The sequence below is a fragment of the Pteropus alecto genome, unplaced genomic scaffold (assembly GCF_000325575.1).
Source record: "Pteropus alecto unplaced genomic scaffold, ASM32557v1 scaffold20, whole genome shotgun sequence".
Lineage (NCBI taxonomy): Eukaryota > Metazoa > Chordata > Mammalia > Chiroptera > Pteropodidae > Pteropus > Pteropus alecto.
In genome coordinates, this window is record NW_006436298.1 from 4,255,433 (window position 1) to 4,279,138 (window position 23,706).

At 32.6% G+C, this 23,706-nt stretch overlaps 2 protein-coding genes and 1 pseudogene across 8 annotated transcripts in view; 2 read left to right on the plus strand and 1 right to left on the minus strand.

Moving 5' to 3' along the window:
• TRAPPC13 (trafficking protein particle complex 13) overlaps positions 1-12,934 on the plus strand; it is a 32,336-nt gene extending 19,402 nt beyond the window's left edge. For 2 of the 5 annotated variants that reach the window (XM_015590415.2, XM_006913084.3), the window contains exons 7-14: positions 373-445; positions 1,438-1,482; positions 4,542-4,559; positions 6,305-6,438; positions 7,715-7,913; positions 9,189-9,289; positions 12,397-12,547; positions 12,673-12,934. In XM_015590415.2, coding sequence (XP_015445901.1) covers positions 373-445; positions 1,438-1,482; positions 4,542-4,559; positions 6,305-6,438; positions 7,715-7,913; positions 9,189-9,289; positions 12,397-12,547; positions 12,673-12,780 — 829 coding nt within the window. In that variant the 3' untranslated portion in view covers positions 12,781-12,934. The remainder of the gene's footprint in view (positions 1-372; positions 446-1,437; positions 1,483-4,541; positions 4,560-6,304; positions 6,439-7,714; positions 7,914-9,188; positions 9,290-12,396; positions 12,548-12,672) is intronic. The other 3 variants (XM_006913085.3, XM_015590416.2, XM_006913087.3) reach the window with 3 other exon arrangements.
• A 721-nt stretch (positions 12,935-13,655) lies between these two features.
• Positions 13,656-23,706, minus strand: part of SGTB (small glutamine rich tetratricopeptide repeat containing beta) — a 40,857-nt gene continuing 30,806 nt past the window's right edge. For 2 of the 3 annotated variants that reach the window (XM_025047664.1, XM_015590417.2), the window contains exons 7-11: positions 21,298-21,436; positions 21,133-21,195; positions 19,170-19,207; positions 18,844-18,927; positions 17,071-17,210 (exon numbers count right to left, since the gene is read on the minus strand). In XM_025047664.1, coding sequence (XP_024903432.1) covers positions 17,099-17,210; positions 18,844-18,927; positions 19,170-19,207; positions 21,133-21,195; positions 21,298-21,436 — 436 coding nt within the window. In that variant the 3' untranslated portion in view covers positions 17,071-17,098. Of the gene's footprint in view, positions 17,211-18,843; positions 18,928-19,169; positions 19,208-21,132; positions 21,196-21,297; positions 21,437-23,706 lie in introns of all 3 variants that reach the window. The other variant, XM_006913088.3, reaches the window with a different exon arrangement.
• On the plus strand, positions 19,400-19,518 carry LOC112480846 (annotated as a pseudogene).

Genomic DNA, 23,706 nt, shown 5'->3' on the forward strand with positions numbered 1-23,706 from the left:
CTCTTTCCCCATCCTGGAATTTTTTTAAAATTTGTATTTTCTTTTAGTTTATATGAACTTACTTTTTACATTCAACTATTTGGTTATTCTCAAATTTATTTTGGAATATATTTCACCTTTTGAAGGAAAAGGTACAGATTTCCTGCTCCAAAATTTGTATATCTCATTTTACTAATCAGAGCTTTCTTGTTTGTGTAATTATATCCGCATCTACAGGAACTTTTTTTTCCTGCTCCAGGTTCATTTTACACTTTCACATGATTGGTATAAATATTTTCCAGATTTGTAGATGGAATTGAAGTGTATTAGATTTACTGTTAAGAAACAAAATTGAAAATTATTCAGAATCGTTAAGCTATCTTTCTGTTTCAGCTTGGTGTGTGCAGTGAGTTATACAACTCAGGGCGGAGAAAAAATGTATTTTAGAAAATTCTTCAAATTTCAGGTATTGAATATGACAACGGTAAATGGTTTTTAGATGCCTTTTTCCTAGAAGTGTACACTTATTTCTACTTATATACAGTGAAAAAAGGCTCCTTTAAATAAAGAGCTTAATATTTTTGGATTTGTCATATTGCTAACAATCTAAACTTAGAAATAATTAAGTTAAATGAAAACAGAAATTATTATTACCAATGTAATTTTTTATAATGAAACTTGAAGATTTTTATTAAAAAAAATGTTTTGTTTTTATGACTTGACAAAACACATAAGAACCTAGAAAGGGGAAAAAATGAGTGTAAAGTACAGAAAAAAATAAGTGTAAATTCTATCAAATTTCTAAAAAAAATTTAAATGAGAGATTATTGACTTGACCAAGCTTCATCAGGGACTGCATGAGTCACAGAAACTGTAGGTAGAATTTTGTATTTATACACAGTTTTCAAAGTCATTGATCAAAAATAGTTAAAAACCACCAGTTTAACATGCATATGTGTGTGGGTGGGGAGACGAGACTACCATATGAATCCATATATAGATCTAGGTATGACGCTATCTATATTTTCATTCTTCTGTAAAAGAAAGTACTATCAATAGGAAAAAATTTCGCTATTGCTTTCCTATATTGCTCATTTGTTTAACATTTTGTATGCTTTCTAAAAGAAAATAAAAGGAGCTTCAGTTGCTTGTTTTGGTAAACATTTTTTTTGTGTGAAATATAGAAAAAAATGTGTTCAGCAAAACGTGATGAAGTAAAACCCATGTAACTATCATCCAATCAAGGAATGATGGTTGCTTTTTAAAAAATGCATTTAGGATTGTTTTTTTGTTGTTGTTTTGTTTTCGAGGAAATATTGTGTACCAATTAGAAAAGAATTTTACAATTAAAATTGGAAAATGCCTTTGATAAATTTAAGCCCTATTATTTAAAAGAAAGAAATAAAAATCAGTGGTCAAATGACAATAATTTCTGATTAATATGCTTTATTCAACTAGGTTCTCAAACCACTGGATGTCAAAACCAAATTTTACAATGCAGAGGTAAGTGTTGGGCACCTAATGTGATTTCAGATAAACATTAAGATCTTTGATTAAAATTCTGATGTATTACATTCTTTAGTGAAATAAATTGCTAATATTGCAAATTACTTGTGAAAAATGATCATAAAGTTCAATCAAAAGTAAATAATTTCATTGTGGATCTCTTTTAATCTGCTGTTTTCAATTTACATGGAATCAGTATGACTTGATTTTTATTCTCATTATTAATTTTTGAGGCTTTTACCTCTTTCATTAAATGTTTGCCCTATAATTCCATTTAATGGTTGTTGTTACTTTCTAAAAACATTAGCAATCTGTTGAGTATTTACAATATTGTTCTGTTATTACAAAAATTGTAGTAGATCTAATACTGCAAAAAAGATTTAATGTTTACATGGAAATACATTGAGAAGTAGAGCTCAGCATATTAACTTGTTTGTCCTGAGATGTCAGTTTGCCAGCTGGTTAGGTGAATGGCTTGAAACAACCTGGGAGAAACAAGTTTGGCAATATTATAGAAGTAACTTTTAGAATAAAAGATAATCTGTATTCTATCCTAACAAAAGAGATAAAATGGAATTAGCCATTGGAGAAAGGTTTTATTGCTTGAATTTCTTTTACAAAATTTTATTTAATTCTGGCTTCTAGAACACCAGAAAAATCAGATTTCCTAATGGGTACCTACTTCCTAAAAATCACATGTTTCATATCACAGTGATGAATTCAAAGATATTCAACTACAATATTTTGAAATGAAAATTATATCTTTATTACTCTGAAACCAGATGATAATCAGAAATTTGCAGTCACATGTTATATTTGGTAGATATTTTTACTTTCAGCATCCGAGTTTTTATTCAGTATAAAGTTTGTTCTAGAACTAGGCAAACCGAGATATCTAAGATAAGGAACCTAACCTCCAGTGAAGACCTATTTAAGGAGAAAAAAAAAAGGCATAAAATAACAAAACTACCTAGCATATTATATAGTGAGTCTAAAGAGAATGATATAAAAAGATATGCTACAGGAACTCTGGAGGTGAGATTTTGGAGTAACCTGAAAAAGCTTCATGAAAGAACTGGGAAACAGTCTGGAAACAGTGGATGTTGGAAACATCAGTGTCAGAACAGTGAAGGCATTCCAAGCAGATGTGCAAACGCATATGGAATGTTATAGTGAAGAGCATACATATATGATGGGAGGTGTAGTCTCATCAAGGAGATTACTAGATGTTTAAAGAGTTAACATATTCTTTGGTGGGTAGAAGAGTTGGGATGCTACATATTTGTTCTACCTTTTTTGCTATTAATAGTGTACTGTTGATTAATTATAGTATAGCTATTCAGCTTGGTAAATTTTAGTCTTATCATTTTGTTGGGAAAGCATTCATATTATGAAGGGAGATTGGTAACTATTCTGTTAGAATAGATATGTTAGAAAATTAAAAATAAATAGGTAAGTAGATGGGTCTCATTTTTGCTATAATTGGCTCCTAGGAGTGCACATAATAAGGTGTTTTAGGTTTTCTTTGTTGAAAATGTTTTGGTACATTTTTGGTACCAAAAATTTACACTAATATTTAGAGTGATTTGCAAAGAATTTTTTAAATTGCTAGCTATTCCATGAATAATATTCTAAAAATGATGTATTCCCCCACAAGAAAGAAAAAAACCCACAATTTCATTACACCAAAAAGTAATTGATTTTTTATTAATCCATATTCTCAGTCTTTACTCATTTATATATAATCTATTTTTATCATAGTAACAATTTTGCTTCTTTTCCAGTTAAAATCACATATAGACATAATTTTTAAACTTTGCCAACAGACTTCAATAAAAATTTTAGTAAAATTCTGAACTTTTGAAAATAGACAACTCTTTTAAAAACCAAGAATAAACAAGTAAGATTTAGGGCCTCTCTAAAATATTCAGTAATACCTATTAGGCAAACAAATACTGTTCAGCCTGTAGCATGAGGCAGATTCTGTTGACCCCAACTAGGAAATTCAGGGAAATTATAGGAGTTAGTAAACCACACTAACATCTGTAGATGATATTTACTATTCTGTGCCATAGTCCTTACACAACTATAATTAGCCCTACATCTGTTGCAAACATTTTTGTATGCTGTTTCTAAGAATTCTAATAATATGTGAATCACCTAAAGGAAAATGAATTTTATGAGAAACTTCATTGTAGTCTTCTAAAATAGGAAAGCCTTGCAAGAAAACTGATGATATTAGAAGCTAGGATTCAAACACTGGTCACCTGCTAGGTACAGGGCTCCATGCCAGGTACTGAAGAAAGATGTATATAAACTGAACATCTTCTCAATCCAGAAGTAACTTGGATCTAGTGGGTGAGACTGGCATGACATAACTATAACATAAGCACCCCTATCCCACTAGATCATGAGGTATATAAATACTCCGGGAACATAGAAAGGTGAAATGATTTCCAGCTATGTGTTTGACAAAAGAAGGACATTTGCAGTGGCCCTTGATAAATAGGTAGCTTTAAAATATATATGAAAAAAAAGTCCATGAAATCTATTAACAAGAAGAGAATAAACTCTCAATTGTCTGAGATGTTTTAGCCCACCTGAAATGTGATCCATTGAACTCTAATCACCTAACGTGGTCGTATCTAATAAAGGATTCCATTATTAGATAAATTTAGGAGAAATTCTGCAGTATATCTGAGTGTGAAGGATAGTGCATATACATTTTAAGTAATCAATGAGTAATTACAATGTAGGTAAAGAATTTATAGATCTAGAAAGCATGGGATATAATTTACGTACCCTTGAATACTTGCTTCTGTTTAAATATTCACCTGTAGTGTTCTTCTATAGTTATTTAACCTTAGCAGTTTCACCTTTTTAGAAAAATGATTTGTCATATTTATGTTGCTTTCTATTTACTTTCTTGTTTTACTAATGCTGTCTTGTTTAGTAAATTTAAAAAAATGCAGAAATGCATTTTATTTTAAAGTTATTCTTTTTCTTTAACATTTAATTCTGATTTTTCTAATTTTTCTTTTTTATTTTTCCATTAGAGTGACCTCAGTTCTGTGGTAATTTGATTTTTTATTATAAATTTATATTCTTACTTACCACTTTTTCTCTCTGACTAATCTTTCTTTACAAAACATAGTGGAAAAACAAAGTTAGTTATGAATAACACCTATTTGACTTCAAAAAGATGTGTATAACTTTTTGTACTTTTTATATTATATTGATTTCTTATTCTATGAGAAAAATAGATCAGAGATTAAATTGTCAAATTGAAACTATTCTCATTTTTAGTGTTTTTCCCTTAGGTGTTTTTTTAAAAAGTCATGTTAACCTTGTTTAAAATAGCTATGGGGTTTTTAACATCCTACTGTAAAATACCCTACTATACTTCAATTCTTGGAGTAATCTAGGTGAAATTTATCTGCAAATGCACTGTGGTTTTAGTTTTAAGTCTGGGTCAGGTAAAGATGGCCCTTTGACAATAGTAAACAGAAGAAAATGAAATTTTCCCAAGTTGGCTAAAATCATTTTCAAATTTTTATTTAATATAAGCAGTATTTGCTTATGCAGTGTTACATTACATATATAATAACAACAGTAACTGCCATAGCATTGAATTCTTAATTTTTCAAATGTCAAATTATTTTATACTAACTGTTCAAACTAACTTAATTTTCCATTATGCTGCTTGTTTTTCTTTTATCTAAAACCTTTCTAAATTTATGCAGAAAATTGCATTTTAAAATTGAAGTGTGGGTCTATGGTTATTTTTAAAGCAATGGATTGATGGGATATATTTATTGTTTTTGTTTTTTTTGAGGAAAAGTAAGAATAATGCTTTTAAATGGTATATTTTAAACAGATATGTCATCGTATTTCTATTTTCATTTTAGAACATGTGCCAAGGACTAAAGAATTTGTTTTATTTTAGATACTAATACATTAGATTATAACTTCATCATTTTATTTTTGCAAAGGATTTTCATTTCCCTGGATTTACTGTTAAAAAAACTTATAAGTGCCAAATTATTTTGGTCATAGTTTGTTTTGTTTCTATATGTATATATATTACTGTGAAACTTTTCAACAAATTAATTCTTGAATATCTTTAGTACATCATTTTTTATATAGGTTAGTTTAAAAAATGAACCAAATTGTGTTATCTTTTAATTACACACACACAAAAATAATAACCAAATAGTATAAAAAGGATGTTTAACATAAACAATCAGGGATTAAAAAATTTTTTAAATGTGCTTATTTAAATTACTCATTGACTGAAATACTGCTGAATAGCATCAGTTTTCAAATCTTCATTAAAGCTACAAAATACCTTTTGTTTTATTTAAAAGTTCTAAGATTGTCAGGTGTAATTCACATATTTTTTAGCCCTAAAAATACATTTAAAATGAAACAAGAAATTACTAATGACCACTAACAAATTGTTTTAATTAAAGTTAAATCCTATAAGATTATATAAAATAGATTATTCTAGTGGATGAAATTTGTGACATTTGTGAATGAAATTTCAGTTAAATATTTTTGGATGTTAATACAAAAAATATTATAGTTATCCCCTATCCATTGTTTACAAATTATCAGTTGACTAACACGACCTTGCCCCTGTTAATTATGTTAGGATGAAGAGTTCTTTTCTTGCATTAATTATGATAACTTTGATTTGCAGGCATGAACTAATCACATTTGTGATTAATATTTTTTCTTTGTATAGATCAGATATTTTTTTGAGGTTAATATTTTAAATACCATCATACTTTGGTGGATATTTTTTTCATATCCTCAGACCGATGAAGTATTTCTCGAAGCCCAGATTCAGAATATTACAACCTCACCCATGTTTATGGAAAAAGTTTCACTGGAACCATCTATCATGTACAACGTAGCAGAATTAAATTCAGTCAACCAAGCTGGAGAATGGTAAATATTAATTATCAAGTGTTTGTTCTTATTTTGAAAAGTATGAACTTTCTAACATCCATTACTCTTGGATGATTTATAATTTGTTTTTAATTAATAGACTTTATTTTTTTTAGAGAACTTTTATGTTCATGGAAAAATTCATCTGAAAGCATAGTTTCCCCATACCTGGGCCCCACTAACAGTGTCCTATTATGTACATCTTGTTTTAATGTGGCACATTTGTTACAGTTGATGAACCAATATTTATACTTATTAACTGAAATCCACAGTTTACATTAGGGCTCATTTTTTGTGTTATACATTCTATGGATTTTAACAAATGTAATGACATGTATTCAACCATTATTGTATTATTCAAAATAGTTTCACTGCTCTAAAAATATTTTGTACTATCTACCTATTCATAAAAATAAAGATCCTAATTGTTTGCATTTGTGTTTTACTCTTTAAATCACTTGTTTTTTGAATTTTTATAATAATTCAGTGAGGTAAATATGGAACCTTTCATTTTATCCTGCAAATGATAAAACTGAGGCATGAGAAGGAATGAAGGAAAAGTTAGAAAGGGTAAGGATGAGGATAAATTTTAAGAAATATTCCTCTCAACATCAAAAGGAGTGGGCTTAGGAATAGGTGATTTAATATTTTGTGAAAATGAAATACATGTCTTTCTATGAGTAATTTAGAAGAAGAAATAAATGTAGGGTTTATATTAATATGGATAAAAGGTAATAGCTGGAGAAAGTACCTGACTTTCTTAATAAAAAATGAAAAGTTTGCTTTTATTTTATTATGGTTAGATACAGAAAAATTCGTAGCCTCCCAGACCCCACTAGGAAAGACAATTTTCCATTCTCTTCCTGATATTTTAGTTCATTGTCAAAATGATTACTTAGTTTATGATGTTATATTTCTCCTTATTCTTAACTATTTTTTTGATAATTATAAAGGAAAGAATACTTAAAGTTGTGATTTCTATTGCATTTTTTTAGTTAATTGATACATATTCAATATTTTAGGTAATATAATGCATTCTATTATAAAGAACCTCAAGATTGTCCACATCAACTGAACAAATTTAAAGAAAAATAAATCCTCTTAGTACAGGTTCTTTTCAATTATGTAGAAACCACTGAACTGGTCTGTTCTAGATTTTTGGATGGTAAATCATTCAGATTTTTGGATGGTAAATCAAAGAGAACAATCACAACCAATGTTTTTCTTTTAAAAGATGCTAGAGAATAATCTCCATCTCTATCTCCATTCCTCTCAGTGTAACTACGTTTGGGACAAGAACATATTTGCAGCCAATGGATACACGCCAGTACTTGTACTGTCTAAAACCGAAGAAGGAGTTTGCAGAAAAAGCAGGCATTATTAAGGGAGTAACAGTAATCGGAAAGTTGGATATAGTGTGGAAAACAAATCTAGGTGAAAGGGGAAGATTACAGACCAGCCAACTTCAAAGAATGGTGAGTCTGGAAAAAACTAGTGGGGGCTTTGGTGTGGGAGTGGTAGGTAGTTAGAACAACTTAAATTTTCCTAGGTCTATCACTGAAAATCAGACCACTATAAAAGGCATTAATATTACTAGAGATAAAAGACTAATAATTTCACTGATCTCTAGGTAGAAAATTGGTATTGAAATTAATGAAGAATGTTCAAATGTTAACTTATCCTTAAAACATTGTTTTTACTTTACCAGACAGAAATTAAAATAATTGCTTATCAATTGTTCCCGTCTATGGTAATTTATACTCACTGTTCATCTGTGTTCCACTATATTGGTTTTTTGGTTTTTTGGTTTTTTTTTTTGCAACGTCTCTTACTACAGTCACATACTCAGTTCATACCTTTTTTTTAAAGATGTTTAAAATCCGAGTCATCTGAAACTCAGAAGGCGAGTCCCACTAAAGTTACCTTATAAGCACTGGTAGGATATTTTATCTGTATTTCTGCTCTGAGAGTAGGGATGGCTACCAGTCTTCTTTTTCTTGTGCTAGTTAGAATATGCTACAGAATCCTCCTTTTGTGCTAAATATTATCTATTCTGATACATTCTAAAATTTACTTTTCTTTTACTGTTTAACAATTTGAAACAAAAATATTATCACGGCCTTTTTATTTTTAAATTACAGTTGATATACAGTATTATATTAGTTTCAGGTGTACAACATAGTGATTAGACATTTATACAACTTACAAAGCAGTCACCGCAATATGTCTAGTATCACTGGACCTATGTTTAAATATAGCAATTAACTATCATCCTGCCATGGCATGTTCCAGACTTTGGTATTTCTATGGTCCATCCCTTCTGATATGTCTTGTGAATAGACATGGTTTTCTTCTTGGATCATTTCAAAGTGATCATCCTCTATTTCTGTTTAGGCAGTAATCTTACCTATTTATAGAGTTATGTATGTATAAGCTACAGTATCTTTGGAAAACATTCCTTTAAGATTCAGACCTCGTGAAGTTTCTTTACTGATAATTACTTGTTAGACTCATTTTAACTCTACTGAACAGAGTAATTATAGCGAAAACAGTCAGGGTCTATAGTGCTGTTTTGCAGGTAGTAGCAGCAAAGAAAGTTAGGATGAAGAACAGTAAAATGACTAAAAAATGTTTTCTCAGAATATCAGCTTGGAGACCCCACAACTGTTGCGTGAATGTATTGGTGTGGTACCGTCATTAAAATGGAAAGGTTTTATAATAGATATTAACTGTGTTGTTTTTTCTTTTAGGCTCCAGGTTATGGAGATGTTAGGTTGTCTTTGGAGGCAATCCCAGATACTGTAAACCTAGAAGAACCTTTTCATATTACCTGTAAAATAACAAACTGCAGGTAATGCCAATGTTTGTGGATGGATGTCTTTTCTTCCTCATCTACCTAAAAGAAAGTTTTAAAATCTTTTAAATAATACTGTCTTCTTTTAAGTTTCCTCTTAATATATAGCCTTCACTGATGTTGATGTTGAACATTGTAAAGTCCTTTATCTGGTAGCTGTATATTACATATTTTTGAGTTCTTACTATATTAGACACTTTCTGTATTTGATTATACTCATGCATCATACCCTATGAGGTAGGTATTATTCACGTTCTATGCAAGAGAAAGCTAACGTAGAGGTTAAGTGACTTATTCAAGGTCAGAGAGCTAGAAAAGATGGAGCCAGAATTTGAAACGAAGTGTATTTGACCTCAAAGCCCATATACTTTTCATTGTTCACACTTCCCTCTTACTTCACATTACTAAAGCATGAACTAGTAGGTTCTTATAGAATAATACATTATAGATTTAATGTAATAAGGTATATTTTTTTGAGCCATGCTATACCTGAGCTGTATCTTTAGTATTAAGAAAGTATAAATTGGTTACGAATTTAATAAAAGGGATAATCATAGATTGGAAAATAGGACTTTGATAATTGAGAGTATTATGTAGCTATTGAGAAGCAAAGAGCACAGGGCTTTGAAGTCAGAAAAACCTAGGGTCAAATCTCAATCCTATCACTTTTGCTACTCCTTCTTTTACTACTTGGTATCTATTATTTGTTGGGGCATTTTGATAATATTGTAATAATGAATCCCAACCCTCATAGTCTGAATGTATAATCCTTTTTAATTCCATATCCATTCCAACCTTACAATATTAGAGGGGGATAGGAAATAGTTATTCTTCAAAATTATAAAAATACCTACTTCCCCTATGAAGCTACCTAGAACCTCCCACACACAGTTAATCACCTTTTTCTCTGTCATAACAAATTTTTTTTAAAATTTATTAGCTTCAATGTATAGTACATTGGTTAGACATTTATATAGTTTATAAAATGATCCCCCTAATTGCTCTTTCTCTTCTCTGGCTCTCTGCCTAGCCATTATATTAATGCTAACTGCATTCCCTATGCTATGCTCCCCATCCCTGTGACCACCTATCAACCACTAATTTGTACTTCTTAAGCCTTTGCCCCATTCTCCTAGCCCCTCGAAACCCTCCCCTCTGTCCGTCACCAGATTGTCCTCTGTATTTGTGAGTCTGATTTGTCTGACTTATTCCACTTAGTATAATAACCTCTAGGTCCATCCATGTCATTGCAAATGGTAGGATTTCATTTTTTTAAAAGCTGCATAATATTCCATTGTATATATGAACCATAACTTCTTTACCCAATCACCTGTCAATGGGCATTTAGGTTGCTTCCACATCTTGGCTATTATAAATTGTGCTGCCATGAACATAGGAGTGCATAGATCTTTACGAATTATTGTTTTGGTTTTCTTGGGATAAAAACCCAGAAGTGCAATTGCTGGGTCAAAAGGTAGATCCATTTTTAACTTTTTGAGAACTCACCAGACTTTTTTCCATATTGGCTGTACCAGTTTGCAATTCCACCAACAGTATATGAGGGTTCTCTTTTCTCCACATCCTCACCAACACTTGTTCTTCGATTTATGATGACAGCCATTCTGACAGGTGTGAGGTGATATCTTTTTGTGGTTTTAATTTGCATTTCTCTGATGATTAGTAATCTTGAGCACTTTTTGTATGTCTATTGGCCATCTGTATTTCTTCTTTGGAGAAGTATCTGTTCAGGTCTTCGGCCCATTGTTTAATTGGATTTTTTTGTTGTTGAGTCATAGCAAATTTTAATATAGTTTTTTAGTGACACTCACATATTGCTACGATTATTAGTCCCTTCCTCACTAGATTATGAATTATTCAGGAGAAGGGATCATGTCTTAACCCTGCATTGTAAATACAGTGCCTGCCACATCATAGGAGCTCAGCGAACATCACACACAGGGTAAAGACCCTGTGCGTTTACGGTCTGCTTTTGGATTTTTTTATTTTGAGTTCTCTGAGGTACAACAAATCAGTTATTGACCAAGTGACAAAGTGCTGTAAAAAGTAAATTCAGTTTCTTTTGGTGTTCACTTTTAACTTTTGGTGATTCAAATAAGTTTCTTTTCCAAAAAGCACTTGTTTCTTAGATCTTCAGTTTCCTCATCTATAAAAATGGGATTTACCTCATGTCCCAACACACACACACACATTTAACATACCTACTGGATTTTTGCAAAATGTAATGAGAAAATTCATGTAGTGCATCTAACTTGGTCTGTGCCACATAGTGGGCATTTCAAATTTTTGTTGGGGAGACATAGACATATAATAGCTAAATATCATTAAATCATTATGTCTAAAAATCAATAAATTTAAAGTTAAAATTTAAATAAGTATTTTAACATATGCAGCCAATTCTGAGAGAAAAAAACTAAAAGACTTGAAAGTAGTCCTGAATTGTGGTAGAGTAAGACTATTTTTCATTATGACCTTTGTTGTTTTTTTTTAATAATGCAGATTTACAAGTAAAAGGTTTTTTTAACTTAATATGTTTAAGCCGATATTTTAATTATTAAGGTGATATGAATTATAAGCAGAAGCAAGCTTTTCATGTTAACACAACAAACTGAATAGTATTTACTTCTCATGAACCTTGTCAGTCATTTCCTATGTTATCTGCATGGTAAAGAAACATTAAACAGCAAAAGCTGGACCAGACTTAGTTCATCGTTCTCTTTCCTGTGGAATATCTAACAGAAATAGGAAGAATGCATAGCAACCAGATTAGACACAGATGTCTGGAAGTCTCCCAGAGAAATGGCAAAGCTGTTAACAGATCAGCAGCAGGGAGCCAGTGTTCAGTAATAGAATCAGAAGGCCAACATCCAGACAGGCAAATTAGTCTCAGTGCCACTTTAAACCCTAGGAGATGCCATCTCCTTTTATTCTCCTGATTCTTAAGTGAAATAAAAATATTTTCATTTCTGTTTCTGGCTTCTATTCTTCTGGACACCAAGAAAACAAATTCACTGACAATATTGGAATACTCAGGTACTTCTTTGTGAAAGGAACAAGATTTATTCCTGTTTTTCTGATTCCTCCAGCAGTGAAAGGACTATGGATCTGGTTTTGGAAATGTGCAATACCAATTCCATCCACTGGTGCGGCATTTCAGGACGACAGCTTGGAAAGTTACATCCAAGTTCCTCTCTCTGCCTTGCCCTTACTCTACTGTCTTCAGTACAGGGACTGCAAGTATGCTCTCTTTTTAATAAATTCAGTATTTGGGGGCTATTAACCCATAGTCATGTACTATATCTATATTTTCTCTGGTAATTACCAATGAATGAAAACTTAGGCCTGTATCTTTCTCTCAATAGAGCATCTCCGGCTTAAGACTAACCGACACATTTTTAAAGAGAACATATGAATACGATGACATCGCACAAGTCTGTGTGGTATCTTCGGCAATTAAAGTGGAAAGCTGAAGAATATTTCCAATGTTATGCTGTTCATTAAGTTTCAACTGAACTTTCTGTATTTTTGTTACCTTTGTAAAATGATCAACAGCAAAATAAGTATGTATTATTTAAATTTCCTTCCTGTAAAAGTTAAAATATTAAATATTTGTTTTAAAAAGAACCATCTACTGATTTTATCTTGTGAGTTTTATTCTAAATGAACATTTGCACATTTCATACCCATATTCTATCTTGTTTCATTTAAATGACCATTGGACTTTGTTCTCCAAAAAGCTCTAGAGTTGAGGCCATTTGTCCCTAACCAAGTATCTGGAACAGGGGTCAGCAAAATTTTTATGTAAAGGGCCATATACTAAATATTTTCGGCTTTGCAGGCCATGTAGTTTCTGTTTAAAATACTTCACTCTGCTTTTGTAGTATGAGAGCAGCCAGTAGACAAAAAGAGCACAGTGGCGTTTACAAATCCAGGCGTCTGGTCTGCGGGCCATTGTTTGCTGATCTGATCTAGAAGATACAGTTGTTTCTTAAAACTTTAGAATTCTTATAATACTTTATTTAGAAATGTTTCAATTAACCCCAGATTTTTTTCCTAGTTCCTCAGGCAACAGAAAAAGTTTGTTTAGAACAGCTGGGATAGTCCTCATGTAATCTTATAGTTGCTAACACAATATGTCTAGCTGTTTTCAAAATTATTGTATTGGTATGTGCCTTTGTTTGTGTATACATACAATCCCATACACCTAAGTTTCAATTACAGCAGATCAGAACTGGTTTTTTTTCCTTAGATTGTTGATTACTCTGTTAACTTTTAACAAAGAAGCCTGATAATTTTCTAATTCTACGTCCATTAAAAAAATAAGCCATTTATTTTCATAGGCATATTTGAAGGATTTCTAGCTTCTGGTATTTTATTTTGAACTCTAAATCATGTATTAATATTATTAAACTTTCTATCTCTGCATATAATTACACTAATTTACTTATGCCATGAACAAACAGTGAGAAAATTAAGATTATAAACAACTTTGCAACATGAATGTACTACAAGTTTCAATATTTTGTCAAGAAAACAAAAGGTTATGCTGTTAAATAAAAACTTAATTTGGTAAGTCGGAACTCAAGGGTGTATATACAATTGCTTAAATGTAAGAGTACATTAAGTCTAATACAAAAATTGGTTTTTCTTAAATGCATAATTATTTGCAATGACAAATTGGTCCAAAATGAAAGTCCAAGAAGTGTAAAATATCTGTCTGTCTTCCAAAAAGACTAAGATTAATTAAATGATGAATAAGATTTTATAGCTGCTATTCTGGGTACTTTGTTTTTTAAGCATCTCTTCATGACTGAACCTTCTATTTACTCATTTCCAATTTAAAAAGTAACATATAATGGTCACTTGAAATCTGCTACATAATTTGATTTAATTACAAAGTTTTTATAAGCAATAATCTAGACACATGTTCATTTTTTAAGTAAAGGTTAGATAATGTCATCTTAGAAAGGACCTGTTTAAACCATATTACAAAAATTAGATAAACAATTTGGTACATTAAATGAAAATGTCATTTGCATAAAAAGGACTTTTTAAGTTTAACATAGCATAACAGCTACAACTACTACAATGAAATGTGGTTAGTGGAAGTCAATCATTCCTATGTAAAATGAATATAAAGATTTACTTTAATGCCTTCTTGTTCCAGACAAGCAAGAATACGATTTGGGGCATTCCTTATCATTTTAAGAGTAGCTAGCACAATCCAACTACACAAAACTTTCTTAAAATGCAGTGATTCCAAAGTAATGAATGTACTCGATGAGCAAAAAATGGTTTGAATCCAATGGAAATCCGGGTGAGTGGACAGGTATCATCTAGAATGAATTTGTTATGGGTGGATATATTAGCAAAGAAACAAACTGGAAAGGTAAAAAGGAATAAATACACCAATTCTCATTACTTGTAAAATGAATGGCTACCTTCACAACAGATACTAGCAAATCGAGACATTGTTTTAAAGTGTTTTTTTTCTTATAATGTCTTTGATTTTGGTATTAGAGTAATAAGTATATAAAATGAGTTGGGAAGTGTTTCCTCCTATTTCCTAAAAAAGATTATACAGAATTAATATTATTTTTCCATTAAGTGTTAGGTAGAATTTCCCCATTGAAATCATTTGTGGTTATAGTTTTCTTTTCTGGAGGATATCTATTTCTTCAGTGAGCTCTGGTAGTTGTATCTTACAAGAAATGCCTATTTCCTCAATGAGTTTTGTTTCATCAAGTTGTTAAATATATGGACCTAGAGTTGGTTGTAGTATTTTCTAAAGATCCTTTTAATATCTACAGTGTCTGCAATGGTATCTCCTCTTTCTCTTCTGATACGGTTGATTTATATTTTCTCTATTTTCCTAGTCAGTGAGTTAGAGGCTTACCAGTTTTATCAATCTGAAAACATTTTTAATGCATTCAAGATAGTTATGGTAGAAACTTTCTTATTCAACATTGGATAAGAATGACTATTTTTTAATTAAGGATTAACTTCATTTTTTCATCATAATCACCACTTTCGTGTAATTAGTTAGTACTTCATTCTATATAAAACTTGAACACTATGAGCTGAATTTAATTTATGAAAAATTAAGTTGGTTTAGGTGAAATACAAGAGATTTAATTCAGAGGGCCTAAAATTTAAGTCCTGCTCTTCTCTGGCCAGAACTATAGGTTCATAGAGGTCTTTGTTGTAGCCTGAGCCCAGGCAGATTAGGTATTTTCTGGTCTTACTGAGGAGAAATCTCTAAGCTAGTGCTGCTCTAAATTAGAGTCCTTGAATCTATATGAGAACCACATGGTGTACTCTTTAAATGGCAATTCCTTATTATAGGACCTACTAAATAAAAATTGAAAGTATGGTCCTGAATCTGCATTTTTAACAAATTCTCCAGGTGATTCTTACAATGAAATTATAGAACCATTGGTCTAATCTCACAAAGGGAAAGAAAGGAAAAGTTGCTTTTTAAACATCAAGATAACAATCTTTTGAGAATAGTTATAGTAAGGCCCTAATCATCAGTATTACTAATTTAATATTACTTTATTTTTCAGTTTTCTCTCACACTTGTGAAATCTTGCATGTCTGCCTAACTTAACAAATTATATAATTCACAAACAAAAGTAATTCCAGTTGGAATTAGAACGGTCTCATCCATCACTCTAGAGCCATGCCATTAATACCTAACAATGCCACTTCTCTTCACCAACTAACATATATTTTAATCTCAATATATAATATTTTAAGCCCCCATTATGTTTAGGTTGCATCAAATTAAGGTTAAGCATAAAAGCAACATGCCAAACCAAATTATAGCAGAGGATTACATGAACAAGCATTGTTAGTGATAGATGCTTTTTGTAATCCATAAATAATTACTGAGTTTAAAAAAAAAAAGTGTTTATGGGTACATAATTAAACACCACTTAGAAAATCCTTAAGTCAAGAGCCAAGTCATAGGCTTACTTAAATATATATATATTTGAGAGTTTCCATGGTAAGGTCACCACTGGAAAAATTGTGCTAGTTAAACCGAATAGTTACACAACTGACCTAGCAGTACCATTAAGGATTTCTAAATGTATTTTATTCTGCATTTAGCATAATTGGCCATGCTAATGTTATCAATACAAAACTGCAGGCAAGATAAGTTAAGAACTATGCAGAAAACCTGAGCATCCTACCTACCTTCAATTTTTACACAGTCACAGCATCTATTTATTCTTTTCAAAACAGCCCTTCCACCAAATGCTGCTTTCCACCAGATCCTAGGATTCCCTGTCACACATCAGAACAAGCAGCATTACTGATAGTACTGGCCTCTATGATATCTATTCATTACTGATAGCATTATTGAAGCTAAACCTAGATAACAAATTTCTCTCCAGCCATTCTGGCAAGTACATTTCTTCTAACCCAGCATGAGAAACCTTTCCTCTTAGTCATCCTCCCCTTTCAAAAGTCTGCTTAAGGGAATTCGGAGCTAGAGAACTCACCAACTAACGGCCTTACTGTTCAATATACCCTGCTATTAAGTCTAATGTACAAACATGATGATGATTTGAAAATGGTACCCTGTCCAGTGTGTACTGGCACTTAACAAGGCTACTGATCATTCATTTACAAAGGTGTTATATTATGTTCAAGTCTGTGATAAACTTATTGTCTAGACAGATTTATTCTTTAGGTTTTTTGTTTTTGTTTTTTGGCCACTATCTATAGCAAACGCTTCAGAGCCATAACCATTTGCATTCTGGGCTAGGGTCCTCGGTCAAGTCAGGAATGGTCTTCGGTGCTGCTGCTGAATGATCTGCTCCGGATGTGATTTCTCAGTTGTTCTATAAGTTCAGGATTCTGTTGCTGTATCTGCTGAGCAAACTGTTGTCCCCTGTAAGTAAAGAGGCAAAGTGGCATGAATTAGGGAATTCCCAGCCACACCATACTCATGCAAAAAGAACTGCAATGGATGTGGGTACTACCTAAGGGGAACTTCTATAAAAACAAGTTTTAGCATCACAACTTTAGTATCTGTAAGTTTACCAGTGCCCCTATATAGCATTGTTACAGGGCATTGCTCTTTTTAAGAAATGAAACACCCAAGCTAAAGAGTGAGTTCTTGAATTGGGTGAAATCCACTCCCTCTAGTGCTTAACTATGAATAAACAAAGGGCTAAAAAATATATATGCTTTTATTGTGTGTGCTCAAACATAATGCAAGGTATTTGCTCTTATAGTTAAGACTTAATAGTCTCTCAGATGACACGTGTCACACTCATTTTGGGATATGTACATAAGTCATGAACAGAACTGATTTCTAAAAAGGTAAAGATATTTAATATAAATTCCTTATGTGTGCTTTCTCAGTTGCAAGTGTTAGACATCGCTATAATCATGCCACTTAAATTTATCACTCTAAAAATGCAATATTGCAAATGAGGTAACATGGTCGTGACCACAAAGAACAAATGGTACTTGTGGCTTCATATAAAATTTTCAGTGACAGCATCACAGACAGATTCAAAAAGCAACCAAGCTCTCTTTCCTCTCGATCATGGACAGGCCATCCAAACTGAGGAAGACTCAGAAACTTCGGGGCCATGTGAGCCACGGCCAGGGCCGCATCAGCAAGCACCGGAACCCCCCGGGAGGCCGAGGTAATGCTGTGGCACACATCACTGCAGGTCCAACTTCGACAGATATCGCCCAGGTTACTTTGGGAAAGCTGGTGTGAGGCATTACCACTTAAGGTAGGACCAGAGCTTCTGCCCAACTGTCACCCTTGATAAACTGTGGACCTTGGTCAGTGAGCAGACAGGCGTAAATGTTGCCAAAAATAAGACCAAAGCTGCTCCTATCATTGATGAGGTGCGATCTGGCTACTACAAAGTTTTGGTGAAGGGAAAGCTCCCAAAGCAGCCTGTCATAGAGAAGGCCAAATTCCTCAGTAGAAGAGCTGAGGAGATTAAGGGTGTGTGTGTATGGAAGAGGTGGGCTTTGTCCTAGTAGCTTGAAACCACATGGAGGGACGTTCATTAAATGCTCACATTTAATGAACTTAATGTGTTAAAAAAAAAAAAAAAATTCAAAAAGCAGTGTATCTGAAGCAACTTAGATGAAAGTGAAGGTAATGAGAAGATACAAGGAATTCTTTTAGTGATAACATGCACTGAAAAAGTCTGAATAAAATAGTTTCCTAAATTGAACATTAATACATCTAACAATTTTTAAATATACATGTACTTAATGCATACTTTAAGTAGCTATTTGACCTTCATCTCAATCCTTGAGTATCTATTCAAATCTGTCAAAGAACTTTTTCTTGGATCCAAATCTTCTATATTCTTGCCCTTCAGTCTGAAAATCATAACTTATAAACTTCTTTTACATTTAATAACTAGTGAGGCCACTGATACTAACAGTAAAAGATAAAAGTTAAAAAAGAACGCCCTGGTCCCTTCACCTTAGAGACAGTGTAAAACATAAAATACTTTTATACTATTTCTATTTTAAGTAACACTTACGCTTGGATAAGGCTAGACAGGTCAGTTAAGCCCCCAACTCCAGCAGCAGGTCCCCCAATGGCATTTGTCATCATTCCTGACATTCTAGAATAGGCAAGAGATATATCACTGGATTGGCAAATATTCTTAACAAGTAAGAAACTAGCCAAGGACAAGTCAGTTAAATATACCTACATTGTGTAGAAGGTCAAGCCAAATGTGTGTGGCTTTAAGTTTCAATTGACTGGCATTCAAGGCAGTTTTATCATTTTGGAGAAGATGTGCTTAACTTAGGAGCTTGGCAAGTGGAAGGGGGAAAATGTAATACTCTCTTTCTATATACTTACAGCTGTTGAACTTGAGGATTCTGCATTAAACTTGCTGCCTGGAATTGAAAAATGGCATCTCTCATTAAAGGTAGTTAATATTTAGGGAACTTGAATAAAGATTTTTTTAAAAAACAAGAATGAAAGCTAAGCCATGTATGTACTAACATTTGAAGAGTTTAAGTGTGCTATACAAAGTCATTGGGAATATAAAAATGATATTAGAAAAAATGGCATTTAAAATACATTGCGTCTACGGCCATACCACCCTGAACACGCCCAATCCTGTCTGATCTCGGAAGTTAAGCAGGGTTGGGCCTGATTAGTACTTGGATGGGAGATCACCTAGGAAGACCAGGAGGCAAAAAAAAAAAAAAAAAAAATACATTGCAAGGACAGAGAGGCTACAAGTAACACTATAAACTAAAGATATTGACAGCAGTATACTGATTACTACTGATAAGATAAATAAAGCCAAAAGGAGAAAGAGAAACTTTGAGTATAATTAAAGAATCCCCTACACTTGAGAGAGTCCACTTCAAAAGAGTACTACCGTAAGAGATGTGATCCTGCCCCATGAGGCTTAGTTTCAATCCTTCCCATAATTAAGAGGAAAGGAAATTGTATTTATATGCACATAAACTTTTGAAACTTTCCATTTTGAAAGCATAAACAATTTTTTTTTGCCTCAAATTGGTAGTCGACAATATCACATAAAATTTATATTTAGTTTAAATCTTTGTAGACAGTAGTAACTCCAATAGCTGTCTCCAAAAATCCTCTTTTAATCTCTGTCAACTTGACTCTATTTTTTTTAAGTTACACAATATTTTTTAACCCCTGCCTTTTGCAGCTCATAGATGGTAGTCTTACACCTTACTTTGTATCTTGAGGGCTAAGCTGAATCAGAAACTAGAAGAAATCTAATTTTTACATCCTGCTACAATAAGAGCACAACCTGAGGCCTGGAAATGAGCAACAATGTTCAAAAATGTCATAAAACCTACAGAGAGACATATATTTGTTGGTGTTTAGGTAGAAAGACCAACTTTGATTGACCTCAATACTAAGACTCAAGGAGAGTTACTGAATTACTTGCAAGTTAGTCAAATGATTGTTTCTCTGGTAATAAAAACAAGTGGTAGCTTTTTCAACACCCCATTTAGGGTCAGTGATTCAAAAATTAACTACTACTACAAAAACTTCAACTAACATTTTTAAACTACCAATTGCTACAATTCTGCCGATTGTTCAAAAGACTTCTTTATCTTACTAGGAATGAGCCATCTGTACATTTCAATTCAACTGAAGATTTAGTGGATGCCAGACATTTTTTAAGGAAGCAAAGATGAATAAGAAGCAGGACCGCACTCAGCCAGAGGTATAAAGTCACCCAAGGAGCTTTATATGCCCAGGAAACATCCCTGACCTATTAGATCAGAGTTTCCACATACTGGAAGAGAGCATGTGTGTTTTCAAAAAGACCTATAAGTGAATTTGTTGTTCTGAAGGATGAAGTACATATATATAAGAATTACACTAAAAGTTCAAATAAACTCAAGATAGAAAGGAAGCAGACAGTGCTGAGAGGAGAGCTTAGAGAACCACGATAGCCCAAATCCTCAGATCTCAATTATTAGACATTTTCCTAGGGCCATTTTCAAAGTAAGAGAGTGGTTTCTAACCTCTTGTAGATTTGCAGACCCCTATGCCAATCTGACAAAAATATAGTTCTCTCCCTAGAAATATGCACATATTGACAGGTACACAAATTTTTACATGTAATTTCAGGGAATCCACGGGCTTCTTGAAGTCCATCCATGGCTTTCTCACAAACAGGTATATGGGCAGGTTAAAAACCTTAGCTATGACATTACGTCACCACTCTGTTACCACCACCACAAAATCTCCCTTAGTTATTTCTAAAAAGTTTTGGAATTATATAGCTTTATGGAAAAAAGAGCAGAAAAGGAAATGTACTCACCATACTAATGAAGGCCGGATTATTTATTAAACTAGCCATGTCAAAGCTCAATCCAGTTCCTGTCTGTAAAACAATTATATCTGATCATTATTCTAACCACTACAATTTTATTACAATAAATTGTGAATAACAAAATATTTCACTCATTTGGCATTAATGACTTACAGGACTGGATACTTCTCTTAACTTCTGTTCTGCTATTTTCAGATTTGACTTATAGGAATCATTTTCAGGGTCAAGATCTAATGCCTTTTGATAACTTGTAACTGCTTCTTCAAATTTATTCATGGCAGTGAGGGCCAGCCTGAAAAGAATATAAGAGTATAAGATATATGATTGAAGAATATCAGGACATCATAAATGTAGTCAAACATCTGTACTGGTATTCAATTCAAGTCCAGATTATACCTAATTTATTCATTATACTGTGATTCACAGAAATAGCACTAAAATTCCTTCTAATTCCAAGATTCTGTTAAGTCTGAACTCTTTCTATCCTGCTTGCTGACAACCTTGACTTGTCTTACATTAACCATATACTTAATGCTTAGAAATAAACCTTACCTACCCTTCCATTTTTAAGCCAAATATGTGAAGTAATTTGCTTTATGAATAACTAAGCTCTACAAAGATATGAGCCGACCAACAATCTTGTGGTCATATACCTCTATGATGCTAAAACCATTTTAAAGACTCTGAACTAGATTTGTGCTTTACAACGTCACACTTTCTTCCTACTTCCTACAGAGACGTAAGTCACAATATCAATGTACCATAAAAATAAAAGTGATTGTGGGGTATCAGCTGACTGGGGTATCACATGAATAAGACGTGTTAGTTGTTAAATAGGTACAAATAGCTTCCTTTACAACTTAAATAACGCATTATCTCAGTCTAGAATGAGTTATTAAATTTTTTATGTTTTCCTCTACCTAGTTAGAATTTATTTATTGGAAAATTACTTAAGAACTAAACGATAATGGTATATATGGAGAGATAGTATTGAGGTTTTTTTATTTGCTCTAGGTTTGTTTTTAACAAATTACTCCAATTCTTTCTTGGTTGACTTACCTCACATCTCAATAAAATATAGTACCTAACTACAGAAAAATTTCCAGACCCTAATTTGTTTTCTACTAGTCAACCATGAAAGATATTTCAATCAGAGTCCTCAATTAAATATTTATTGAAACCTTATTGTGCACCAGGCACTATTTTAGATTCCCCAAGGAAAAAGGTAAAGTTCTTGAGTTGAAGAGAATGTCATTCTACCCCGCAAAGACAAGCAATAAATATGCAAATAAAAGAGTAATGTTAAAGAGAATGAATAGGGGAGCTGCTCAAAGGCAACACATTGAAAAGACCTGAAAGATGAGAAGAAACAGTCATATGAAAATCAGGGCAGGAGCATTCTAAATAGAAACAGCAGTAAGCACAAAGCCCCTGAGAATGATGCAAAGTTGGTATGCTTAAGGAACAGGACAAAGGATGAGGAGGAGGGAGCACAGAAAATAAAGTATGGAAAGAGACTACAACAGGGAGTAATCAGATGCCAGATTATATAGGACCATGGTTTGGAGTCTGGATTTTATTCTGGTTGCAATGGGGTGACAAGATCCAATTTATCATTTACAAAGCTCTCTTTAGCTTCTCTGCAGAGGATGGAGATGGGGGGGGGGGGGGGCAGCAGGAGTGGAGGACCGGTTAGGAAGTTATTATAGTATAGCCTAGGTAAGAGTTACTAATTTGGACTAGGGTTATAAACCAGATAGCAATCAGTGCTTGAATTCAAAATATAAGTAGAAACTTTTATCTTGACAGGACTTGCTGATAGATTAGATGTGTCAGGTATAATACCGAAGGACTTTTTTTTTTCATTTTTAAAAATTTATTTAAATTAGTTTCAAGTATACAGTACATTGGTTAGACATCTATATAGTTCATAAAATGATCCCCCCAGTTGCTCCCTCCCTCCCCTGGCCCTCCACCTAGCCATCATACTAATGCTAACTGCATTCCCTCCTCTGCCCTGCTCCCCATCCCTGTGACCAACTATCAACTACTAATTGTACTTCTTTAACTGAATGAAAGATGTTTTAACTTGAACACTGGCAGGTGAATGATAGTAACATTTACTGAGATGGGAAAGATTTAAGAAGGGAATGAAAGTACTGTTTGGGACATGTTAAGTTTAAAATATCTATTAAATATATAAATGGAAATAAAAAGTCGAATATGAGTATGGCATTCAGACATATAACTTAAGACATATAGTAACTTAAGAGATCTATCAACATAACAATTGATTCTCATTATTCAGAGTAGTTATGTTCTATAAAGCCACTGTAAATACTAATTAAGCAAATGCTAAACAATTGCTCCCAGGGGAAATATAAGGTTAGGTTCCCATGAGGCTCTGATCACATTTGTCAACCAATCAATACATAACCTTGTTTTATGTGTTTCTGCTTAAAGAAACCTTATTTAATACATAGTATTGATTCATTAGCATTGAACTCACAGCCAACAGCACTTACTCATGCCTGAACAAAACATCTAATGTGTATTTTTTCA